The sequence below is a fragment of the Pongo pygmaeus genome, chromosome 3 (genome assembly GCF_028885625.2).
Source record: "Pongo pygmaeus isolate AG05252 chromosome 3, NHGRI_mPonPyg2-v2.0_pri, whole genome shotgun sequence".
In the NCBI taxonomy this organism is placed as follows: Eukaryota; Metazoa; Chordata; class Mammalia; order Primates; family Hominidae; genus Pongo; species Pongo pygmaeus.
Genome location: NC_072376.2, coordinates 182,125,635 through 182,145,841, shown reverse-complemented (window position 1 = coordinate 182,145,841; position 20,207 = coordinate 182,125,635). Strand labels below are relative to the sequence as shown.

The 20,207-nt window shown below is 39.1% G+C and overlaps 2 protein-coding genes across 11 annotated transcripts in view; one reads left to right on the top strand and one right to left on the bottom strand.

The window, feature by feature from the left end:
• The window catches only part of CBR4 (carbonyl reductase 4), a 118,163-nt gene that overhangs the window by 74,175 nt on the left and 23,781 nt on the right, over window positions 1-20,207 (top strand). The window contains exon 6 of one of the 4 annotated variants that reach the window (XM_063664281.1): window positions 9,187-10,250. The exons of the other annotated variants lie outside the window; for them this stretch is intronic. Coding sequence (XP_063520351.1) covers window positions 9,187-9,212 — 26 coding nt within the window. The 3' untranslated portion in view covers window positions 9,213-10,250. Of the gene's footprint in view, window positions 1-9,186; window positions 10,251-20,207 lie in introns of those variants that run through there. 4 annotated transcript variants of the gene reach the window in all.
• PALLD (palladin, cytoskeletal associated protein) overlaps window positions 9,443-20,207 on the bottom strand; it is a 442,141-nt gene continuing 431,376 nt past the window's right edge. For all 7 annotated transcript variants that reach the window (XM_063664276.1, XM_063664277.1, XM_063664274.1 and 4 more), the window contains 4 exons: window positions 16,112-16,319; window positions 13,440-13,605; window positions 12,782-12,915; window positions 9,443-11,634 (listed from right to left, as the gene is read on the bottom strand). In XM_063664276.1, coding sequence (XP_063520346.1) covers window positions 11,462-11,634; window positions 12,782-12,915; window positions 13,440-13,605; window positions 16,112-16,319 — 681 coding nt within the window. In that variant the 3' untranslated portion in view covers window positions 9,443-11,461. The remainder of the gene's footprint in view (window positions 11,635-12,781; window positions 12,916-13,439; window positions 13,606-16,111; window positions 16,320-20,207) is intronic.

Here is a 20,207-nt window from a genome sequence, read left to right as displayed (position 1 = left end):
GCAGAGGTGAGTTCAAGTCCTGAATATCCTTGTTAATTTTCTGTCTCGTTGATCTGTCTGGTGTTGACAGTGGGGTGTTAAAGTCTCCCACTATTATTGTGTGGGAGTCTAAGTCTCTTTATAGGTCTCTAAGAACTTGCTTTATTAATCTGGATGTTCCTGTATTGGGTGCATATATATTTAGGATAGTTAGCTCTTCTTGTTGCATTGATCCTTTTACCATTATGTAATGCCCTTCTTTGTCTCTTTTGATCTTTGTTGGTTTAAAGTCTGTTTTATCAGAGACTAGGATTGCAACCGCTTTTTTTTTTGGTTTTTTTTTTTTTTGCTTTTTTATTTGCTTGGTAAATATTCTTCCATCTCTTTATTTTGAGCCCATGTGTGTCTTTGTACATGAGATGGGTCTCCTGAATATAGGACACCGATGGATCTTGATTCTTTATCCAGTTTGCCAGTCTATGTCTTTTAATTGGGGCATTTAGTCCATTTACATTTAAGGTGTGAATTTGATCCTGTCATTATGATGCTAGCTGGTTATTTTGCCTGTTAGTTGATGCAGTTTCTTCATAATGTTGATGGTCTTTATAGTTTGGTATGTTTTTGCAGTTGCTGGGACCGATTGTTCCTTTCCATGTTTAGTGCTTCCTTCAGGAGCTCTTGTAAGTCAGGCCTGGTGGTGACAAAATCTCTTAGCATTTGCTTGTGTGTGAGGGATTTTATTTCTCCTTCGCTTATGAAGCTTAGTTTGGTTGGATATGAAATTCTGGGTTGATAATTCTTCCTTTAAGAATGTTGAATATTGGTCCCCACTCTCTTCTGGCTTGTAGGGTTTCTGCAGAGAGATCTGCTCTTAGTCTGGTGGGCTTCCCCTTGTGGGTAACCTGACCTTTTGTGATCCTCCAAAGGAGGATCTTTCTCTCTGGCTGCCCGTAACATTTTTTCCTTCATTTCTTCAACCTTGGTGTATCTGATGATTATGTATCTTGGGGTTGCTCTTCTTGAGGAGTATCTTTGTTTTCTCTGTATTTCTTGAATTTGAATGTTGGCCTGTCTTGCTAGGTTGGGGAAGTTCTCCTGGATAATATCCTGAAGAGTGTTTTCCAACTTGGTTCCATTCTCCCTGTCACTTTCAGGTACACCAGTCAAACGTAGGTTTGGACTTTTCACATAGTTCCCTAATTCTTGGAGGCTTTGTTCGTTCCTTTTCATCCTTTTTTCTCTAATCTTGTCTTCATGCTTTATTTCATTAAGTTGATCTTCAGTCTCTGATATCCTTTCTTCCACTTGATCGATTCGGCTGTTGATACTTGTGTATACTTCACGAAGTTCTCGTGCTGTGTTTTTCAGCTCCATCAGGTCATTTATGTTCTTCTCTAAACTGGTTATTCTAGTTAGCAATTTGTCTAACCTTTTTTCAAGGTTCTTAGCTTCCTTGCTTTGGGTTAGAACGTGCTCCTTCAGCTCGGAGGAGTTTGTTATTATCCACCTTCTGAAGCCTACTTCTGTCAATTCGTCAAACTCATTCTCCATCCAGTTTTATTCCCTTGCTGGTGAGGAGTTGTGATCCTTTGGAGGAGAAGAGGCATTCTCATTTTTGCAATTTTCAGCCCTTTTGCATTGGTTTCTCCCAATCTTCGTGGATTTATCTACCTTTGGTCTTTGATGTTGGTGACCTTCAAATGGGGTTTTGGTGTGGACGTCCTTTTTGTTGATGTTGAATCTATTCCTTTCTGTTTGTTAGTTTTCCTTCTAACAGTCAGGGCCCTCTACTGCAGGTCTGCTGGAGTTTGCTGGAGGTCCACTCCAGGCCCTGTTTACCTGGGTGTCACCAGCGGAGGCTGCAGAACAGCAAAGATTGCTGCCTGTTCTTTCCTCTGGAAGCTTCATCCCAGAGGGGCACCCACCAGATGCCAGCTGGAGCTGTCCTGTATGAGGTGTCTGTCGACCCCTGCTGGGAGGTGTCTCCCAGTCAGGAGGCATGGGGGTCAGGGACCCACTTGAGGAGACAGTCTGTCCCTTAGCAGAGCTTGAGCACTGTGCTGCGAGATCTGCTGCTCTCTTCAGAGCTGGCAGGCAGGAATGTTTAAGTCTGCTGAAGCTGTGCTCACTGCCACCCCTTCCCCCAGGTGCTGTGTCTCAGGGAGATGGGAGTTTTACCTATGAGCCCCTGACTGGGACTGCTGCCTTTCTTTCAGAGATTCCCTGCCCAGAGAGGAGGAATCTAGAGAGGCAGTCTGGCTACAATGGCTTTGCCAAGCTGTGGTGGGCTCTGCCCATTTCAAATTTCCTGGCGGCTTTTTTTTATACTGTGAGGGGATAACTGCCTACTGAAGCCTCAGTAATGGCAGACACCCCTCCCCTACCAAGCTAGGGTGTCCCAGGTCGACTTCAGAATGCTGTGGTGGCAGTGAGAATTTCAAGCCAGTGGATCTTAGCTTGCTGGGCTTTGTAGGGGTCAGATCCACTGAGCTAGACCACTTGGCTCCCTAGCTTCAGCCCCCTTTCCAGGGAGTGAATGATTCTGTCTCGCTGGTGTTCCAGGAGCCACTGGGGTGCGAAAAGAAACTCCTGCAGCTAGCTCAGTGTCTGGCCAAACGGCTGCCCAGTTTTGTACTTGAAACCCGGGGCCTTGGTGGCACAGGCACCTGGTCTATGGTTGCGAAAACCATGGGAAAAGCGTAGTATCTGGGCTGGAATGCACCGTCCCTCATGGCACAGTCCCTCACGGCTTCCCTTGGCTAGGGGAGGGAGTTCCTCCACCCCTTGCACTTCCCACATGAGGTGACGCCCCACCCTGCTTCTGCTCGCCCTTGATGGGCTGCACCCACTATCTAACCAGTCCCAAAGAGATGAGCTGGGTGCCTCAGTTGGAAATGAAGAAATCACCTGCCTTCTGCATTGATTTTGCTGGGGGTTGCAGACCGGAGCTGTTCCTATTTGGCCATCTTCGGTGTATGATCTTTATGATGTGATGTTAGATTGAATTTACTAATATTATATTGAGGATTTTTGCATGTATGTTCATTAGGGATATTGGTCTGTAGTTTTGTTTTTTTGTTATGTCCTTATCTGGTTTTGGTGTCAAAATTATGCTGGCCCTGTAAAATAAGTTTGGAAGAATTCCCTTCTCTTCAATTTTTTGGAATAGTTTGAGAAGAATTGGTAGTTTTTCTTTTTCTTTTTTAATATTTGGTAGAATTTAGCTGAGAAGCCATCCAGTCCTGGTTTTTTCCTTGTTGGGAGCCTTTTTATTACTGATTTGTTATCATTACTTTTTATTGATCTGTTCAGGCTGTTTCTTTTTGGTTCAGTCTTGGTAGCTTGTGTGTCCACGAATTTAACCATTTCCTTTAGGTTTTTAAATTTATTGGCATATGGTTGTTCATGATAGATCCTAATGATCCTGTGTGTCTCTGTAGTATCAGTTGTGACAGCTCCTTTTTTGTTTTTGATTTTGTTTATTTGGGTCTTCTCTCTGTATTCTTAGTCTAGTGGCTAGTTGATTTTGTTTATCTTTTCAAAAAACCAACTTTTTGTTGATCTTTTGTATTTTTTAAAATCTCAAGTTTGTTTAATTCTACCCTAATCTTTATTATTTCTTTTCTTCTGCTAATTTTGGGTTTGGCTTGCTTTTTTTTTTTTTTTTGCTTTTCTAGTTTCTTTTAAAACTTGTTTTGGAGACTGGGTCTTGCCAGTGGCTTTTCACAGGCCAAATCGGAGTGTGCTGTGGTCTCAAATTCCTGGCCTCAAAGCAACCTGGCCTGAGCCTTCTGAGTGGCTGGGGCTATAGGTGTGCACCACTATGCCCAGTTTTTTCCTAGATTCTTAAGATGAATCAGTTATTAGAAATCTTTTTACTTTTTTGATATAGACGTTTATTGCTATAAACTTCTCTTAATCATGCTTTTGCTGTATCACATAGGGTTTGGTATGTTGTGTTTCTGTCTTCATTTGTTTCAAGGAATTTTAAAATTTACTTCTTAATTTCTTCCTTCATCCATTGGTCAGTCAGGGGCATGTTGTTTAATTTCCATGTATTTGTACAGTTTTGAATATTGTAGTTATTGATTTCCAGTTTTATTCCATTGTGGTCAGATAAGACACTTGATATGATTTCAGTGTTTAAAAATTTTTTGAGCTTGTGTTTTGTCCTAATATATGGTCAATCCTGTAGGATGTTCCATGTGCTGATAAAAAGAATGTGTATTCTATTGCTGTTGGGTGAAATGTTCTGTAGGTGTCTGTTAGGTCCATTTAGTCTGTAGTACAGTTTAAATCCAATGTTTCTTTGTTGATTTTCTGTCTGGATGATCTGTCCAGTGCTGAAAGTGGGGCGTTAAAAGTTCCCAACTGTTATTTTATTGAGGTCTATCTCTCGTTTTAGATCTAATAATATTTACTTTATATATCTGGGTGCTTCGGTGTTGGGTGCATATATATTTACCATTGTTATGTCTTCTTGCTGAATTGATACCTTTATTATTATATAATGTCCTTTGTCTCTATCACTTTTTACTTAGTCTGTATTATCTGATATAAGAATAGCTACTCCTGCTCACTTTTTGTTTCTGTTTGCATTGATTATTTTTTTCCACCCTTCACTTTCAGTCTTTGTGTGTCTTTTACAGGTGAGGTGAGTTTTTATTTGGCAGCATATAGTTGCATGGTTTTTTTATTCATTCATTCATTCATTCAATGTCTTTTAGTTGGGGAATTTAATTTGTATACATTCAAGGTTATTTGTTGGTAGGTGAGGACTTACTCCTGTCGTTTTATTGATGGTTTTCCGGTTGTATATTCCTTTCTCTTTGATCCTCCTTATTGTTTATTTTTGTGGCTTAGTGGTTTTCTGTAGTGATGAGGTTTGATTCCTTTCTCTTTCTCTTTTGTGTATCACTCTACAAGTGAATTTTGTAATTTCATTTGTTTTCATCATGGTGGTGGTTATTGTCTTTTCACTTCTAGATCTAAAACTCTCTTGAGTGTTTCTTGTAAGGCTAGTCTTCTCTTAGTTTTTGCATATCTGAAAAAGACTTTATTTTCTTTCATTTCTGAGGAATAGCTTTGCTTATATTTAATAAAGAATATTAAAGCAATATTCTTTGCTGGCAATATTTTTCTTTTAGTACATTGAATATATTATTTCTTTTTTTCCTGGCCTGTAAGGTTTCTGCTATCTGCTGTTGGCCTAATATTCCCTTATATGTGACTTGACATTTTTCTCTTGCTGTTGTTAGAATTCTTTCTTTGTATTTGACTTTTGACAATTTGACTATAATATGCCTCAGAGAGGACCTGTTTAGGTTGAATCTCTTTGGGGACTTTAAGCGTCTTAGAGCTAGATGTTCATCTCTTTCCCAAAACTTGGGAAGTTTTTTGCTATGATATCATTAAATCTGTTTTCTATACCTTTTTCCTTCTCTTCTCCATCTGGAGTTCCAAATGCAAATATTTGTTCACTTAACAGTGTCCCATACATTCTGTAGGCTTTATTCTTTTTTTTTTTTTTTTGGTCTGCATGAATTATTTCAAAAGGCCTACCTCCAAGTTCAGAAATTCTTTCCCCTGCTTTGTCTAATCTGTTGTTGAAGCTCTTGATTGCATTTTTAATTTTATTCATTGAATTCTTCAACTCTAAGATTTCTGTTGTGTTCTTTTTTTTATGTTCTTTGTTGAATTTCTCATTGAAATCATGAATTATTTTCCTGATTTCATTGAACTGTTTAGCTATATTCTCTTTACCTCACTGAGCTTCCTTAAGGTTATTATTTTCAATTCTTTTTATGGCATTTCACATATTTCCTTATGATTAGGGTGTGTTACTGGAGCATTATTGTGTTCTTTTGGAGGTATCATGGTTTCTTGTTTTTTCATGTTTGACATGTTCCTTGATGTTGATTTCTATGCATCTGGTAGAACAGTCATCTCTTCCAATTTGATGAAAGGTTTTGTAGGGAAAGACTTATTTGTATTGGGGGATCTTAGAGTGTCAGTTAGGTGGGGTGTGTTGGCTTTGGTTCTAGGTGGATGCAGTACTGTAGTGTCTGTGCAGATTCTTCAGCTGTAATCCACTCTGCTGATGTTTGTAAGTGCCCAGTGGCCTAGGCTGTGAGGATTTGTAGCAGTGGTGATGTAGCTTTGCCGGGGTGGGCTCACTGGACTGTTTCTCAAATTGGGGGCATGTGTGTGAACGGTGTCAACCAACTTGGGGTCTTGCTTGCTGGGATTGGGGCCACAGGGATGTTTCTCAGGCCCTGGGTACAGGCATGCTCATTTGGCCTGGGGGTGTGTCTGCCAGAGGTGGGCCAAGTGGGCTGTTTCTTGGGCTTGGGACAGTGGTGTGCCTCTCAGCCAGCCAGGGGGTGTGTCCATGGGGGTTGAGCCCATGGGGCTCTTTCTTAGGCCCTGGGCATGGTCATGTGACAGCTCACCTGGCCCAGGGGTGTGTCTACTGGAAGTTAATCCCCCAAGCTGTTTCTCAGGCCCTGCACATGGGCACAGGGCTGCTGGGAAGGTCTAGGGACATGTATGCTGGGATTGGGCCCACTGGACTGTTTCTCATACCCTAGCCTGGGCACAGGTCCACTGGGTAGGCCTGGAGGCATGTCCATGGAGGTAGGGGGCATTGGGCTGTTTCTCAGGCTTAGGAGATAGGCTGGTGCTGGTTCTGGCCTGAGGGCATGTCAGGTGCTTAGCAGCTCAGGGGCCCAGTTTGGCCAGCTCAAGGGTAGGTATGTATGCTTTGGGAGAATTTGCCAGACTGTTTCTCTGCCTGGAAGTTCAGGCAATGATGGTTGGTTTTCCTGCTGTGCAGGACCAGAGTCACAGCCAGTCCGGGGCCCAGGTCCTGAGCCTCCAGAATTGTGGCATTGCAGCCACTCACGTGGGCTTGGTGGAATGACAGAGCTGCTGGGCTGGAGAGATGCATTTGCTACTGGGCCCCACAGCAGGCACTTGAGGGGTGGAGAGTACATATCTCATGTTCCTAATCCAGAGGAATGCAGCTGTGCAAATCCACAGTGGCTTTCTAAAGTCGGTTCAGGGCTTGTGAGGACTGTGGAATTCTCCTGTAGTAAGGACTGTAGGTGTTTGCAGTGGTAATGGGGGCTGATGGGGCTCTGCTTACGTTTTCCCAGCAAAGGAAAGTTTCTCCTCTTGACTCCAGACCAGTCAGGGTTGGGGGGTGCAGGGGCATGGGGCAGCAGAGACAAGGTGTCTCCATGCTGCCTTCTGGACTTTCAGTGACCGCAGGTACCCCCACTGCACTCCAGTGCTCTTCCTTTGACACTTCAGTTGAATGTTAACTGTTTGTTCATTTGTTGATCTTTTCTTGGGGGGATGAATGCCAGGAACCTCTAGTTAGCCATCTTGCTGACATCACTCTTATGTAACTTCCCTTCCTTGTCAAATGCTGTTTTTCATATTTATCCCTGCCAATAGAAGTAAATCCATTTCTTTACCTTTAACTCGGAATAGTAAGTAATATTTCATTGTATGAATTAATTAGTTTTGTTCCTTCTTCTACTAATGACAAAGTAGGCTTTCCTCAAATTTTTTATCCTTTTATACGTATTTAAACTTCTGTAGGGCCTGGTTCTTAATTTTTTTTGTGCCATATGCCTTTTTGACCTTCTAGTAAATCTTCTGGATCCCTTCTCAAAATAATGTTCATGGAGGCATAAAATACATAAAACATTATTTTTAAGTAATTATCAAAGTATTAAAAACAAATTTATAATACAAATGCCAATAAATTACAACATCTATTGGTAACTCTAACAACTGCCATAATTTTGAAGTAATGCTGAATTTAGATGGATTTTAAGATATTTCAATATTTGTAATATAATTTTTACTAGGACAGCCCCAGGTATTTTATACTGTTGTGTTTTGTTGCCTACATTCATAATTGAAGGAAATTCTAAATTTCAGCTAGGGGGTAATGTTTTTTCCATCCAAGTTCACAAATTTTAACCATCTGTGGAATTTTGTTAGGTGTGTACACATTTTGTAATTGAAATTTTACTTTAGTTTCCAACTACACTAAAATAATAGCTGAAATTTATTGAGCTCTTACTATGTGCCAGGTACCATGTCAAAATTATCATCCCATATAATCTTCACAGCAGCACAAAGAGAGGGGTGCTATTTTAATCTCCATTTTCCAACTAAGGAAACTGAGGCTTGGGGAAGTAAAGTAACTTGCTTATGGGTCACACATGATCAGAAGAGCTAGGATTCAAATCCTGGTTGGCCAACTCCAACACTCAAGTTCCTCACCACCATAATATAGAAGTTGTGTTTCTATAATTTAAAGGGGTCAAACTAAATTTACGTGATGATACAGGAGGTTCTAGCTACTGAGCAAGCCAAGGGGATTGTCATGTTATGCATGTTCATAAAAGGGAAAATCAAGGACAAATTCAGCATTAAAATATATAATGAATCTTGTAAACTACATAGCAAGTCATGGGGTATAGAAGACAATGTGAAATACACAATTCTAGTCTAATTCAAATGTATCCTCAAAGCTCCATTATATTGCTTATGTAAAAGATAAAATATTTTTACCTTATGGAGGCTGTGAATTACATAAATGACCAGCTTTCTCTTTCCCGTAGTAGGAAAGCCTAGGCCCAAATATGTTGTCCGTCTGTTGTAACTATGTAGATATTAACGCTATATGTGTATATGAATATGGGGGTATGTGTGTAATCTCATTCCTTGTTCCATTTATACTTATTTTCTTCCTTTTCCCCCTCACTTTTAATTTATATCATCTTGCTGTATTTTATGTATCCTTGTACGTCATGGCACTGGTATGTATTTACATGCACACCTACAGTACACTGCTGTGGCAGGCAGAATTCTAAGATGGCCCCCAGTGTCCCCATCTTCTGGTGTACATGCACCTTCTTTCAGTTATCCAATCAAATGGCAATTTAGCTGCTGCTTTGAAGGGATTTGCAGATGTAATTAAGGTTCCCAAAGTCAGGTGACTTTAAGAAAGGGAGATTATCTGGATGGGCCTGACGTAATTTAAAAGGGACTGGGCCTTTGACAAAGAGAAAGTGTGAGAGGGATCTGAGGTGAAGGAGATTCTCACCGCTAACCTGAAGATGGTGCGAGCTGAGAACAGCTCCTGGCTGAGGGACTAAATGAGACGTCTCTTCTACAATTGCACAGAGCTATCACAACCACTTGAATTTTGAAGAGGATCTTGAGCTCCAGATGAGAATACAGTCCAGCTGATACAATGATTTTAGCTTAAGATCCTGAACAGAGAACCCAGCTACATCCTGCCCGAACTTGATTTACAGAACTGTGAGTAATAAATGAGTGATGCCGAAGCCTCAAACATCACTCAAAGTTTATGCTAATTGTTATGGCAGCAGCAATAGAAAACTAAAACTGAATATTTTGCTTCACAAAACTGCAACTATTATTTGTCAAATATTTATTGATGTTAAATCCACATTACACCAGCACAACAATCCAAAGTAGTATGATAGTACTTTTTTTATAAATACAATATAAAGGTGGCAAAATAATGCTAGTTAATCCCAAACCCAGCAAATCAGCAAAAAAAAGGTCACATTCAGAAAAATTTGGCAAGTAAGACATAAGTCATAATTCCACAATAGAGATAGGTCCATGAGAGACTGTGTATGATATCTTAAATTCCATATTTATTAGCAATGCATATAAGTGTGGTCAAAGAAACTTGAACCACACTGCATAGAAACATCTGCCACCCGGTGCTCAAGCCTATTAATCACTTACTTAAACCTTGGTTGGTTGGTGTTCTTACAAAGAAGTAGAAAGCTGTACATGTGAAACAGTAATATGAAATATATGGGGTGGTACACAGATACAAAATTATTTTAAAAAATACTACGTATGAATTGAGTAACTGAGCTAAGAGAGGCCACTTATTATAAATAATGAAAGATACATGTGTTTTGCATAAGGAATACAGTGTTTTCTTTTCATAGCAAAGTACCATTAAAGCCTCATGTTTTATACTACTAGGTCAAATTATTTTTTCTCCTTTTAAAAATTTATCGGTTCCGACTTAAAACCATCAAGTCTGGTCAGAATCAACCCAGTCTAGCTGATGCAAAATCATATGCATTCAAAAAGCAGTCTTTACCGAGATGCCTTTACAAACCTTGGAATCCAGCACCTTCTTAAGGCAAAGTTTCATGGCAGCAGGGAAGTGAACTAATAATTTTCATTTACCACATCTTGGTGCCTTTGAAAAAATACTTTATGGCACAAACCTGTTTTTGTCTCTCCTTATGTCTCCACTTCCTTCAAGTAGACTAGATCCTACAGGCAATTTCTCATTTATGCCACCATGCAGTCTCAATCCATTTTCAACTTGCTCTACATACCTAAAATCTTCCACTACTACACAAACTTCAGACACACTGCAATCTCCACAGCATGTGTGCTCCACACTTCCAGCTGGCCCTAGGTTCCTTGACTTGTGAATGGCAGTGTTTTTTTCACCCATGTTTGAAGAAAACCAAAGAAAAGCCTGGCCTTTGCTACCTCTCCTGCGCCTTCTACTTTTATCTAAATGAACACACTATAATTGTGCTGGTTGCGTTTTCCTTCATTCTCCTCCCTACTCCTTCCAAACCCCTGATTCCTCCAAATACTATATATGCCTCGGTCATTTGGGTGGTTTGGATGCTTTTTGTGGAATGAACTGTAATATATTTCTGCTTTATTCAGAGCACTTTATATTACTTATATTTAAATTAGCCTTTTAATATGGTTTGTAAATAAGTTTCCTTCCAAGGTAGCATGAAAACACTACACATAAAGAAAAAAAAAAGTTAAGAACTAAGGTATTAACCTTGTTAGAAAACTCTTTTGATATTAATAACATTTAAGGCAAGTAGTTCCTTCCTTATGATTTAATATAAAAACATTTGCAAAGACAAGGCATTTACTTGGATTTCTTTGTCATTTCTTCTTCTTTCATCCTTACATATTGCACTTGGTTCACTGTATCTGTCTGAATACACTGTGCTTCAGAATCATTGTAGTACTGTTTGTGGTACAACTCCCTCATTAAACATTTCACACTATCAGGCTACACAGCACCTATATCTTGTGTTTAAAGGCACTTATAGATAATACAAATTGTATTTACCTGTGAACAATTGATTTCCTTTAGTATTTTGGCATTTTGATCACTTTAATCACAGCAATTCCAAAGTTTTAAATTGGACAGTAAATGTGAATTTTCTGTGCAATGTGTATATTTGTATTAGCATTATCTACTTAAACTAAGTTTGGTATATCAAGTAAGAAAAATGTTATTTTGGTGTTTTTTTTATTTCTTATCGTCAAAGGTATGTTTCTGCCTTTTACATAACGTGACAAAGGAATATGTTGGTCAAGGCAATGGCCGTTTCAGTGTTTCAGCTTTAACAAGAATGCTGGATTACAGGTCCTCACTTTCTACCAAGGCAGTATTCAGTGTCAGGTGAGATGGGTTGGCTTCAGGTTGGAAAGCTGCTTTGATGTCTAGTCCCTGGTCCGAAAGTGCTGCATAGCGACTGGCTGAGGGCCGTACTTTTTTTGGCTTGGTGCTCTGTGACTGCTGATGCCACTGGGCTACAAAGAAAAAGAGTAAATTAAGATTTTTAATCAAGATATACTTGGAAAGCCTTTAGATATTTCAAATAAATACAGAATGTCTAGATAGACGCAAGGCACATACTCTGTGAAAACTGAACACATCCATGGTAGAAACATGGAAACTGTAGGAACACTTTTGCATTTTACTCACATGTTGCAGATTTACTGTCTATACAGGGTAATGGGAATAAAGCAGCTAGATTACAAAGGTCAATGTAGTTTATCTTTTTTTTTTTTTTTTTTTAAGTAAACACTGCAGCACAGGGAATCCTTTGGAACAGCTGATAAGCTTCCTAATTCTCATCCCCCCTCTCCTTTTAAAAAATATTTTCTCTAAAATAATTATAGCACTTAGAAATTCTGCTGGATGTGGCTGCTTTAACACTAATCAACTGAAAGGAATCGTACAGTAGGGACGCTTGAGGCCACACATTTCTTGATGATCCTCACATAGTTATTTCAAGAAGAGGCAAAATCTGAAATAAATTCTTAAGTTTTTTCTAGTGTTTTTTTATGTCAATGGATCACATAATGCTGATTGTACTAGACTGTAAATTCAATAGGAATAATTTTCTTTAAATTTGGGATGCATGTACACAAATATACAAACACAAGTCTACTGCTGGCTGCTTAAGATATATTAATGAGAAAAGCACTAAGCCACAAAAGTACGCATTCCAGGATCAATGGAACACACGTTTAGAGTGCATTAGGACACTGCGATAGAATATAGGAAGAAATGTTAAAAGGCAGTCATTTGCAGAACACAGTAACAAGAACATGTGAAAAACATGGTTATGCCTTTGCCTACTGTTAACTCCTAAGGATGCTTGAGTAAGGAAGCCACAACTAACTAGCCAATGTAAGAGAAATCAACATGCATATTTTGCTAATAATTCAAAGTTCCTGAATGATACTTGGGTATTTGTTCTCCTGGTGTGGTTCACTATTAATGTCGAGAAACTATAAATAGAAAGAGAGAGAGCAATATGAATTTTTTTGACAAATAAAACACAATAGTTGTTTATAAGATTATAAAGAGTAATGTGATTTGCTGTCCAGATGTCTAATTTTTCATAATTTAATGAGTAAATGCAATGAAATGAGATGAAGTGGCACTCACTGTAAACGTCCAGCCTGGCAGTACAGGACACAATCCCTGCTTCATTCTTGGCTGACACAGTATACCACCCAGCATCTTCTTTTGTGGCTCCCTGAATGAGCAGGCAGATGTAGCCATGGTTGTCCTGGTGCATGCTGGAGAAAAGGATAAAGTCATTAGGGTTCTAAATTTTTTAAAAGTGGCTTTGGACATGAAGCATCATTTTTAATTAGATCATTAGAAACAGAATTGTGCAAGTAGCTGATAATAGGGTCATACTTATTCTGTAGAGATTACTAGCCCCATTAAAGTTAATGGGAGAAAGAACAGACGTCAAGAGTTGAATACATCTGTGTACTTAATTCCTAGTTGAGGATCTGCCTTTACAAAAACCACTGAATAGTCTTTTATCACTAAAGCAAATGAATTCATCTTTTCTTTTAGATAGAATGATAAACACTTTTAAGAAATCACCATTAGATCAAATACCCATAGCTTCCTTCTAAAAGCTTAACCCTACATTGGGTAAAGCATGGTTTTTGTCTTTGATTGATTTCATCAAAAATCAAAACATCTATGTGGCTTTTACGCATAGATTTCCATGCTATATAAAATGTATCTTTTGATACATCATTAGGACTGTACAGTTATGGATCAGGTTCTCATTGTGCAGTCTTACCTCACTCGGTCAGTGCTGTGAGTGAGTGATTCATTTTCTTTCTTCCAAAATATCTGAGGTGGTGGCACTCCCAATACACGACATTCCAGCCGCACTGGGTACCCATCAGCAACTCCTGTGTTTTGGAGCTTCTCAATAAACACAGGGGGTTTGTGTGCTTCTTTAGCTAAGAAAACATGAGATGAATTCTCTATTAATGATATACAAAAGGAGCACTAGAAAGAATTCAGAAGGCTTTTGGAATATTGCTTGAATAGATCTTTTATGATACCATTTTTTACTCCAGGTGGTAAGTTGCTAGTCCCCTCTCCAAATTATTCTTTTACCAAGCAAAGGTCTGTATACTTCATTCCGCTCATTTATTTCCTCGATGAATTCAAGTCCGATAGGCTCACACTGTCCACTGGCCATCTGCTTCACAGAATGCCTGTCTGACAGGCTGCGGGAGACTCCGAAGTCATTGCTAGCATCTGTGATGGCTTCACTACTAATTATGTTACCGATCATTCCCAGCCTCAACCAACTACTGCCACCTAGTGGTGCTGACGACAAGTATTTCTACGAATTTGACCACTTAGATTCCCTCACTGCCATTTGCCATGTTTGCCATGAATATTCTGAATATTTGTAACTCTTAAGTGAGACATGCCATAGAATTTAAAGGGGGCAATTTAAAGGGGAGGCATCTTTATCTAAATTTGGCAGCTTTAAATAGTTACCTGTAAACTAGGAATGTAAATCCTATAAATTACAAATTCCACTTTGTATTCTTTGAAGGAGGTTATAAAAAAGCTTTATTATAACCTTGAAGGAAGGAACCCATTAAAAAAAAAAAGACAACTTTAGTACTTATTCTGAAAAATTCAGGACTGACTGTTAATAACACTCTGAATAATACCATCCAATGGGAAATTGTTTTCTTGGATCAGTTGTAGTGGTGGTGGAAACTACTTCAGAGAATGAATAAGGTTTACTTATTTTCTTTTGAACTACCAACAATGAATCTGAGAATGCATTCTTTTTCCACCACTACTCCCTCATCTGGAGTGACAGATATATCATAGCAAAGCAGCTAGGAAAGAGCTCAAAGAGGATGAAAATTCTACCTGAATTTTTCAAATGCTTAATACTCTCCAACACCATGAGTTAGTTAGAAGGTTGGATTTTTATTGAATTTTACATGGTTGCCCACACTAGGCTATTCTGGGAGAAGTGGGAACAGAAGTTCACTTTGTATTCTTTCTGGGGCTCCAGTTTTGCAAAGAGCATAAAATGTATAAAACAAGTCTTAATGTCGTAGCAACTCATCAGTAAGAATAACATCTACCACTTTGGAGCATTGCTATGCAGGCAAGGTACTAGTTATGCAGAGTTTCATACACATTTTTATGATTTCATCCTTAGGAAAACACTGTGAGGCATTATATTCCCATTTTATATATGGAGAAACTAAGTCGCAGAGATAGCTATTTGCAAAATGTCACCCAACTACTAAAATAGACAAGAGCCGGGACTGGAGTAGATCTGACCCCAAAGACTTTGCTTCCAGTTACTGTACATCACCATCTTCTGCAGGAGTGCTAACTGACACATACTGAGATATCTATATGATCAAAAGGCATATTTAACAGCAGAAAAATGAAGTTTTAGTTTGAGGTTAGAGGAATGAAATCAATTGTAGCATGTAAGAATAGAGAGTACTTTGTACAAAACTTGAAAGCATGGCTAACCTGTAGCACCACAGTCCACCTATTTACCACATTTTTATGTGAAAACTTCTTGGTGCCATTATCAGAATCATAATCCAAGAGTTTTGTCAAGACCTCCTGGGTTTTATTCTCATTGCTACTCTATTTCTTGAAAGAGCTCAGTGACTTAGTATGTTTAGAAGAGCACTAGGAGTCAACAGATTGTGTTAAATCCAATCATCAGCTTACTAAGTGGGACCGTGGAAAAGTCAGAGATTTGCTCTGATTATCTCATAAGGCTGATGTGAGGGCCAACTGATACATAACGTACATGAAGCATTTTGCATAAAGAGGTAGAAGAAATAAATGTTTTGTTATGTTCTTTCTTAAAAGAGATCAGGTAATCAGAATCTTTACTTACACCTAACTCTTAAGGATGGTATAAAAACCTTTCCATAAATGTGTTTTCCTTTTAGGCTTCTCAAAGCATAAGACTTCATGTAACAGCACTTTTACAGAATTTACCTACACAATAATCAGTGAAAAAGCAAATCTGACTGTAGTTTGACAATGACTATGACTTTGAGGGTAGATGACAATGTTGTTTTAAAAACCAGGTGTGTGTGTGTGTGTGTGTATATATAACGTTATATATAAGCAAATTCTTTGGTTCTTGGAGTCCATACTGCTGTTACTATTTCTCTATGTAACACTGGGGGCCACTGTACACACAGGAGGTCGAATGACCCAAAAGAGCTAATAAAATCTTTTTCTCTCTTTGCAGGTTAGTGGGAGAAATGAAAGATTTCTGTTTCTGTTTTGCTAGGCCTTATAACCATGTCCTCATTGGCTATTTTGATGATACAATCTATTTTTTCAATACTTTGATTTATTTTCCATATTGGTTAGTAATGTAGAGTTAGTTTACATTTGTAAGTCTGACGTTCATTCTGTCAGAGAGCAAGGATTCACAGATGAGCCTACCAGCAACCACAAGCTCCAGGCTGAATGAGTTCTGTCCTGCTCGGTTGGTGGCTATACATGTGTAGATGCCGGCATCACGTGACATGACTGGCTCTATGATCAGAGAGTGCACCCCGTTCTCACGCACCAGCATCTTGTGAGCACTGTCAGGGCGTACGGGCTTTCCATCTAGTTGCCAGCTTAGATCTGGGGTTGGTAACCCACTGACCTAAATCATAAAAGAAATACATGTAAATTTTTGTATTAAAACAGAGTGAAATCACTGGTAGCTAAGAAGTCTGAATAAATTCCTCCTTCAGTAGTACAAGGATGGCTTTTTTTTTTTTTTTTTTTTGACAGAGTTTCACTCTTGTTGCCCAGGCTGGAGTGCAATGGCACAATCTCAGCTCACTGCAACCTCCGCCTCCCGGGTTCAAGCGATTCAGCCTCCTGAGTAGCTGGGATTACAGGTGCCTGCCACTATGCCAGCCCTAATTTTTGGTATTTTCAGTAGAGATGGGGTTTCACCATGTTGGCCAGGCTGGTCTTGAACTCCTGACCTCAGGTGATCCGCCTGCCTCAGCCTCCCAAAGTGCTGGGATTACAAGAATGAGCCACCGCACCAGGCCAAGAGATGGCTTTTAGTATCAGCTCATGTTACTCTTTTGCTTAAAACTTTTCAGTGGCTTCCTGAGCACTCTAAACAATTCTTACAGAGCAACCGAGAGATGACCGAGATGGGATTTAAAAAATTGCTGTCATCGTCTTACCTTGCCCAGGGCTATAGAGATTAATGGGATGATGTCAGCACCAGGCTCTGGGCTTCTTTGAAAAAAGATGTCCAACAATAATAACAAATACTCAGCTGGCATTTATATATAGTACTGTAAAGCTTCTCATCAAGGAGTAGCCATAGTTATGGGGAATGCATTCGTCAGCACATAGGGCTGCTATTATTATTTTATAATCCTTGAAACTGAATAACAAGAACAATACGAAATTATCCGGAAAGCCATCTCAACAAATTACCATCACAATGGAAACATCATAAAATCTTGAGACCTTGACAGTTGTGTTGACCAGAGATCAGATAAAAGCACATTTAATTGCTAATAACCTGTTGTGCCGCAAAGGGTCAGGATGGTCGCCATCTGCCAGCTTTTTAGTTTTGCCCTTGATTTTGAATGGAAGAAATGCACTGTTAAGGAAGGCCTTTTTACCCCCTACCCCCAACTTCACCAGTAGGAAGTTATATACAAAAAGATGTCACTTAGACTGTAAAACAGTTCTTTTGAAGAACTAGCTTTGCCAGCATCAGCCAGAGGACTCACAAATTCCATTCCCGCTACGTGATACTCACTGATATTACCTGCAAGATGCCTCCCACCACACATGTAGCAAAGGGCTACAGCATTTAAAGTAAACGTAAAATGACTGGTTAAAAGGATGAAGAGGTTTTGGAAACAGACAGCAGTAGTTAGGCAGCTTGGCTTCTGAGACGCTCAGGCTCTGTGTTCTCCTATCTGTCCACTTGCTGTCCCCAGCTCTCCATGTACACCGCTTGACCTGTTTGGAGGTCATCAGAAGTGGTGTGGAGGAAGAGGGAGTGGACACCTTTGGTCGGGCTCCTTGTTGTTCCCACATCTAGAAACAAAGCGGCACTGCTTGTTCCTGCTTTACCAGGTTAGATCCTAGATAAGCCATCTACAGACTGAAGCCACAGTATGTTTAGTAGGAGAGATGCCCAAAGCACGTGTACTCTCAAACCACGTGATTCACAATGACCCTACCCAGTGGATAGTTATTCATGCTAGGGCAAAGAGAATGCCCCTTGTACCTTTTTTCTAACCCCAGTTCTCCTGGCTAAGTAAAGACAGCATGATCTCAGGAGCTGAAGGCCACCACCAGCAGCTCACAATGTAACTAGATCTGTACTCTCAGCACACATGGAAATAGTGATGCTTGTTGCTATGGGAGTGGAATTAGTTATTTTCCCGAAAATTTAGTACCAGTTAAGGATAATCAGTGTCTAGGAATGTTCCTCAGGGGCTAAAAGGGGAGGGGGCTTTTTGGAGGAAAAGCAAGCTGCTGCTTTAGTGTTTGGCTTATCTTCAGGATTTTTCCCCTTTCAAAGCTTAAATACACTGACTTTTTTTTTTCCTGATCTATCTGTACATGTGGCAAGATTTTTCACTTTTTTTTTTTTTAAGACAGTCTTGCTCCTTGCCCAGGCTGGAGTGCAGTGGGCACAATCTCAGCTCACTGCAACCTCCGCCTCCTGGGTTCAAGCAATTCTCTTGCCTCAGCCTCCTGGGTAGCTGGGATTACAGGTGCCTGCCACCATGCCTGGCTGATTTTTTTTTGTATTTTAGAAGGGACGGGGTTTCACCATGTTGGCCAGGCTGGTCTCGGATTCCTGACCCCAGGTGATCCACCTGCCTCAGCCTCCCAAAGTTTTAGGATTACAGGCGTAACCCACATGCCTGGCCGATTTTTCACATTTTCTTTATCCAGGTCAGATCATCATAGTGAAATCAATAAGCAGTTTACTTTTTGCTTGCAATATTCTTTTAATGGCAGGCGTTTTAAGGACAGTTATGTGCCAGTCCAGTGAAAGACAGTACTATTATTTCTCTCTTAAATATGATTAAAAATAGAGATAACCAGTATGGTAAATGTGTATATACCCATCATTTAGTCACTCTTATTTTTTATATTTTAAAATAAATCCCAGATTTTATATACCATTACCCCCATATAGCTCAGTATGCATTTCTAAAACCAAGACTTTTCCATAATCACAATTCCATTTTACATGTAAAATTAATAATTCTTTGGTATAATCTAATAATCTATTTAAAATAAAATTTCCCTGGTTAACTCAAAACATTATTTTACAAGTGGTCTGTATGAATTTTTTAAAGTATTTTTTAATTGATAAAAATTGTATATAATTATGCACATTATTTTGAAATATGTATGTGCTGTGTAATACCTAAATTGAGCTGATTAACGTATGTATGACTTCACATGCTTTTTTGTGGTAAGAACACTTAAAACCTACTCTTAGCAATTTTCAAGTATACAGTACATTGTTATTAACTATAGTCACCATGTTGTACAACGGATCTCTTGAACTTATTCCTCCTGTCTGAAATTTTATATGCTTTGACTAACATTTCCCCAACTTTCCCTCTCCCTGTCTAGCCCCTAGTAATCACCATTCTACTCTCTACTATGAGTGAGTTCAACTTTTTTAGATTGCACATATAAGTAAGATCCTGTAGTATTTATCTTTCTGTGCCTGGCCTATTTCACTTAACATTATGTCCTCCAGGTTCATCCATGTTGTCACAATGACAGGATTATAATTTTCCACTGTATGTGTATGTATGTGTTTGTGTGTATTTATATATATATGTGTGTATATATATGTGTATATATGTGTATATATGTGTGTATATATATGTGTATATATATGTGTGTATATATATATATCTCACATTTTCTTTATTCATTCATCTGTTGACACTTAGGCTGATCTCATATCCTGGCTATTATGAATAGTGCTGCAATGAACATGGGAATGCAGATATTGCTACTGATTTCATTTTTTTTTTTTTTTTTTTTTTGGGAGATGGGGAGTCTTGTTGTGTTGCCCAGGTTGGAATGCAGTGATGCAACCTCTGCCTCCCAGGTTCAAGTGATTCCCCTGCCTCAGCCCCCTGAGTAGCTGGGACTACAGATGCATGCCACCACAACTGGCTAATTTTTGTGTTTTTAGTAGAGATGGGGTTTCACCTTGTTGGTCAGGCTGGTCTCAAACTCCTGACCTCAAGTTATCCACCTGCCTCAGCCTCCCAAAGTGCTGGGATTACAGGCGTGCGCCACCATGCCCAGCCTCTGATTTCATTTTCCTCGGATATATAAGCACTAGTAGAATTAACTGGATCATATGGGTAGCTGTACTGTATAATTCTTAATTATAGACCAAAAATGAAGTAAATACACACTCATATATATATATATATATATATACACACAGACTGAAACACAATTTGTGTATTTATACTGTAAAAAATAATGATCCTGAGAAATAAAATATTTTTGTTATATT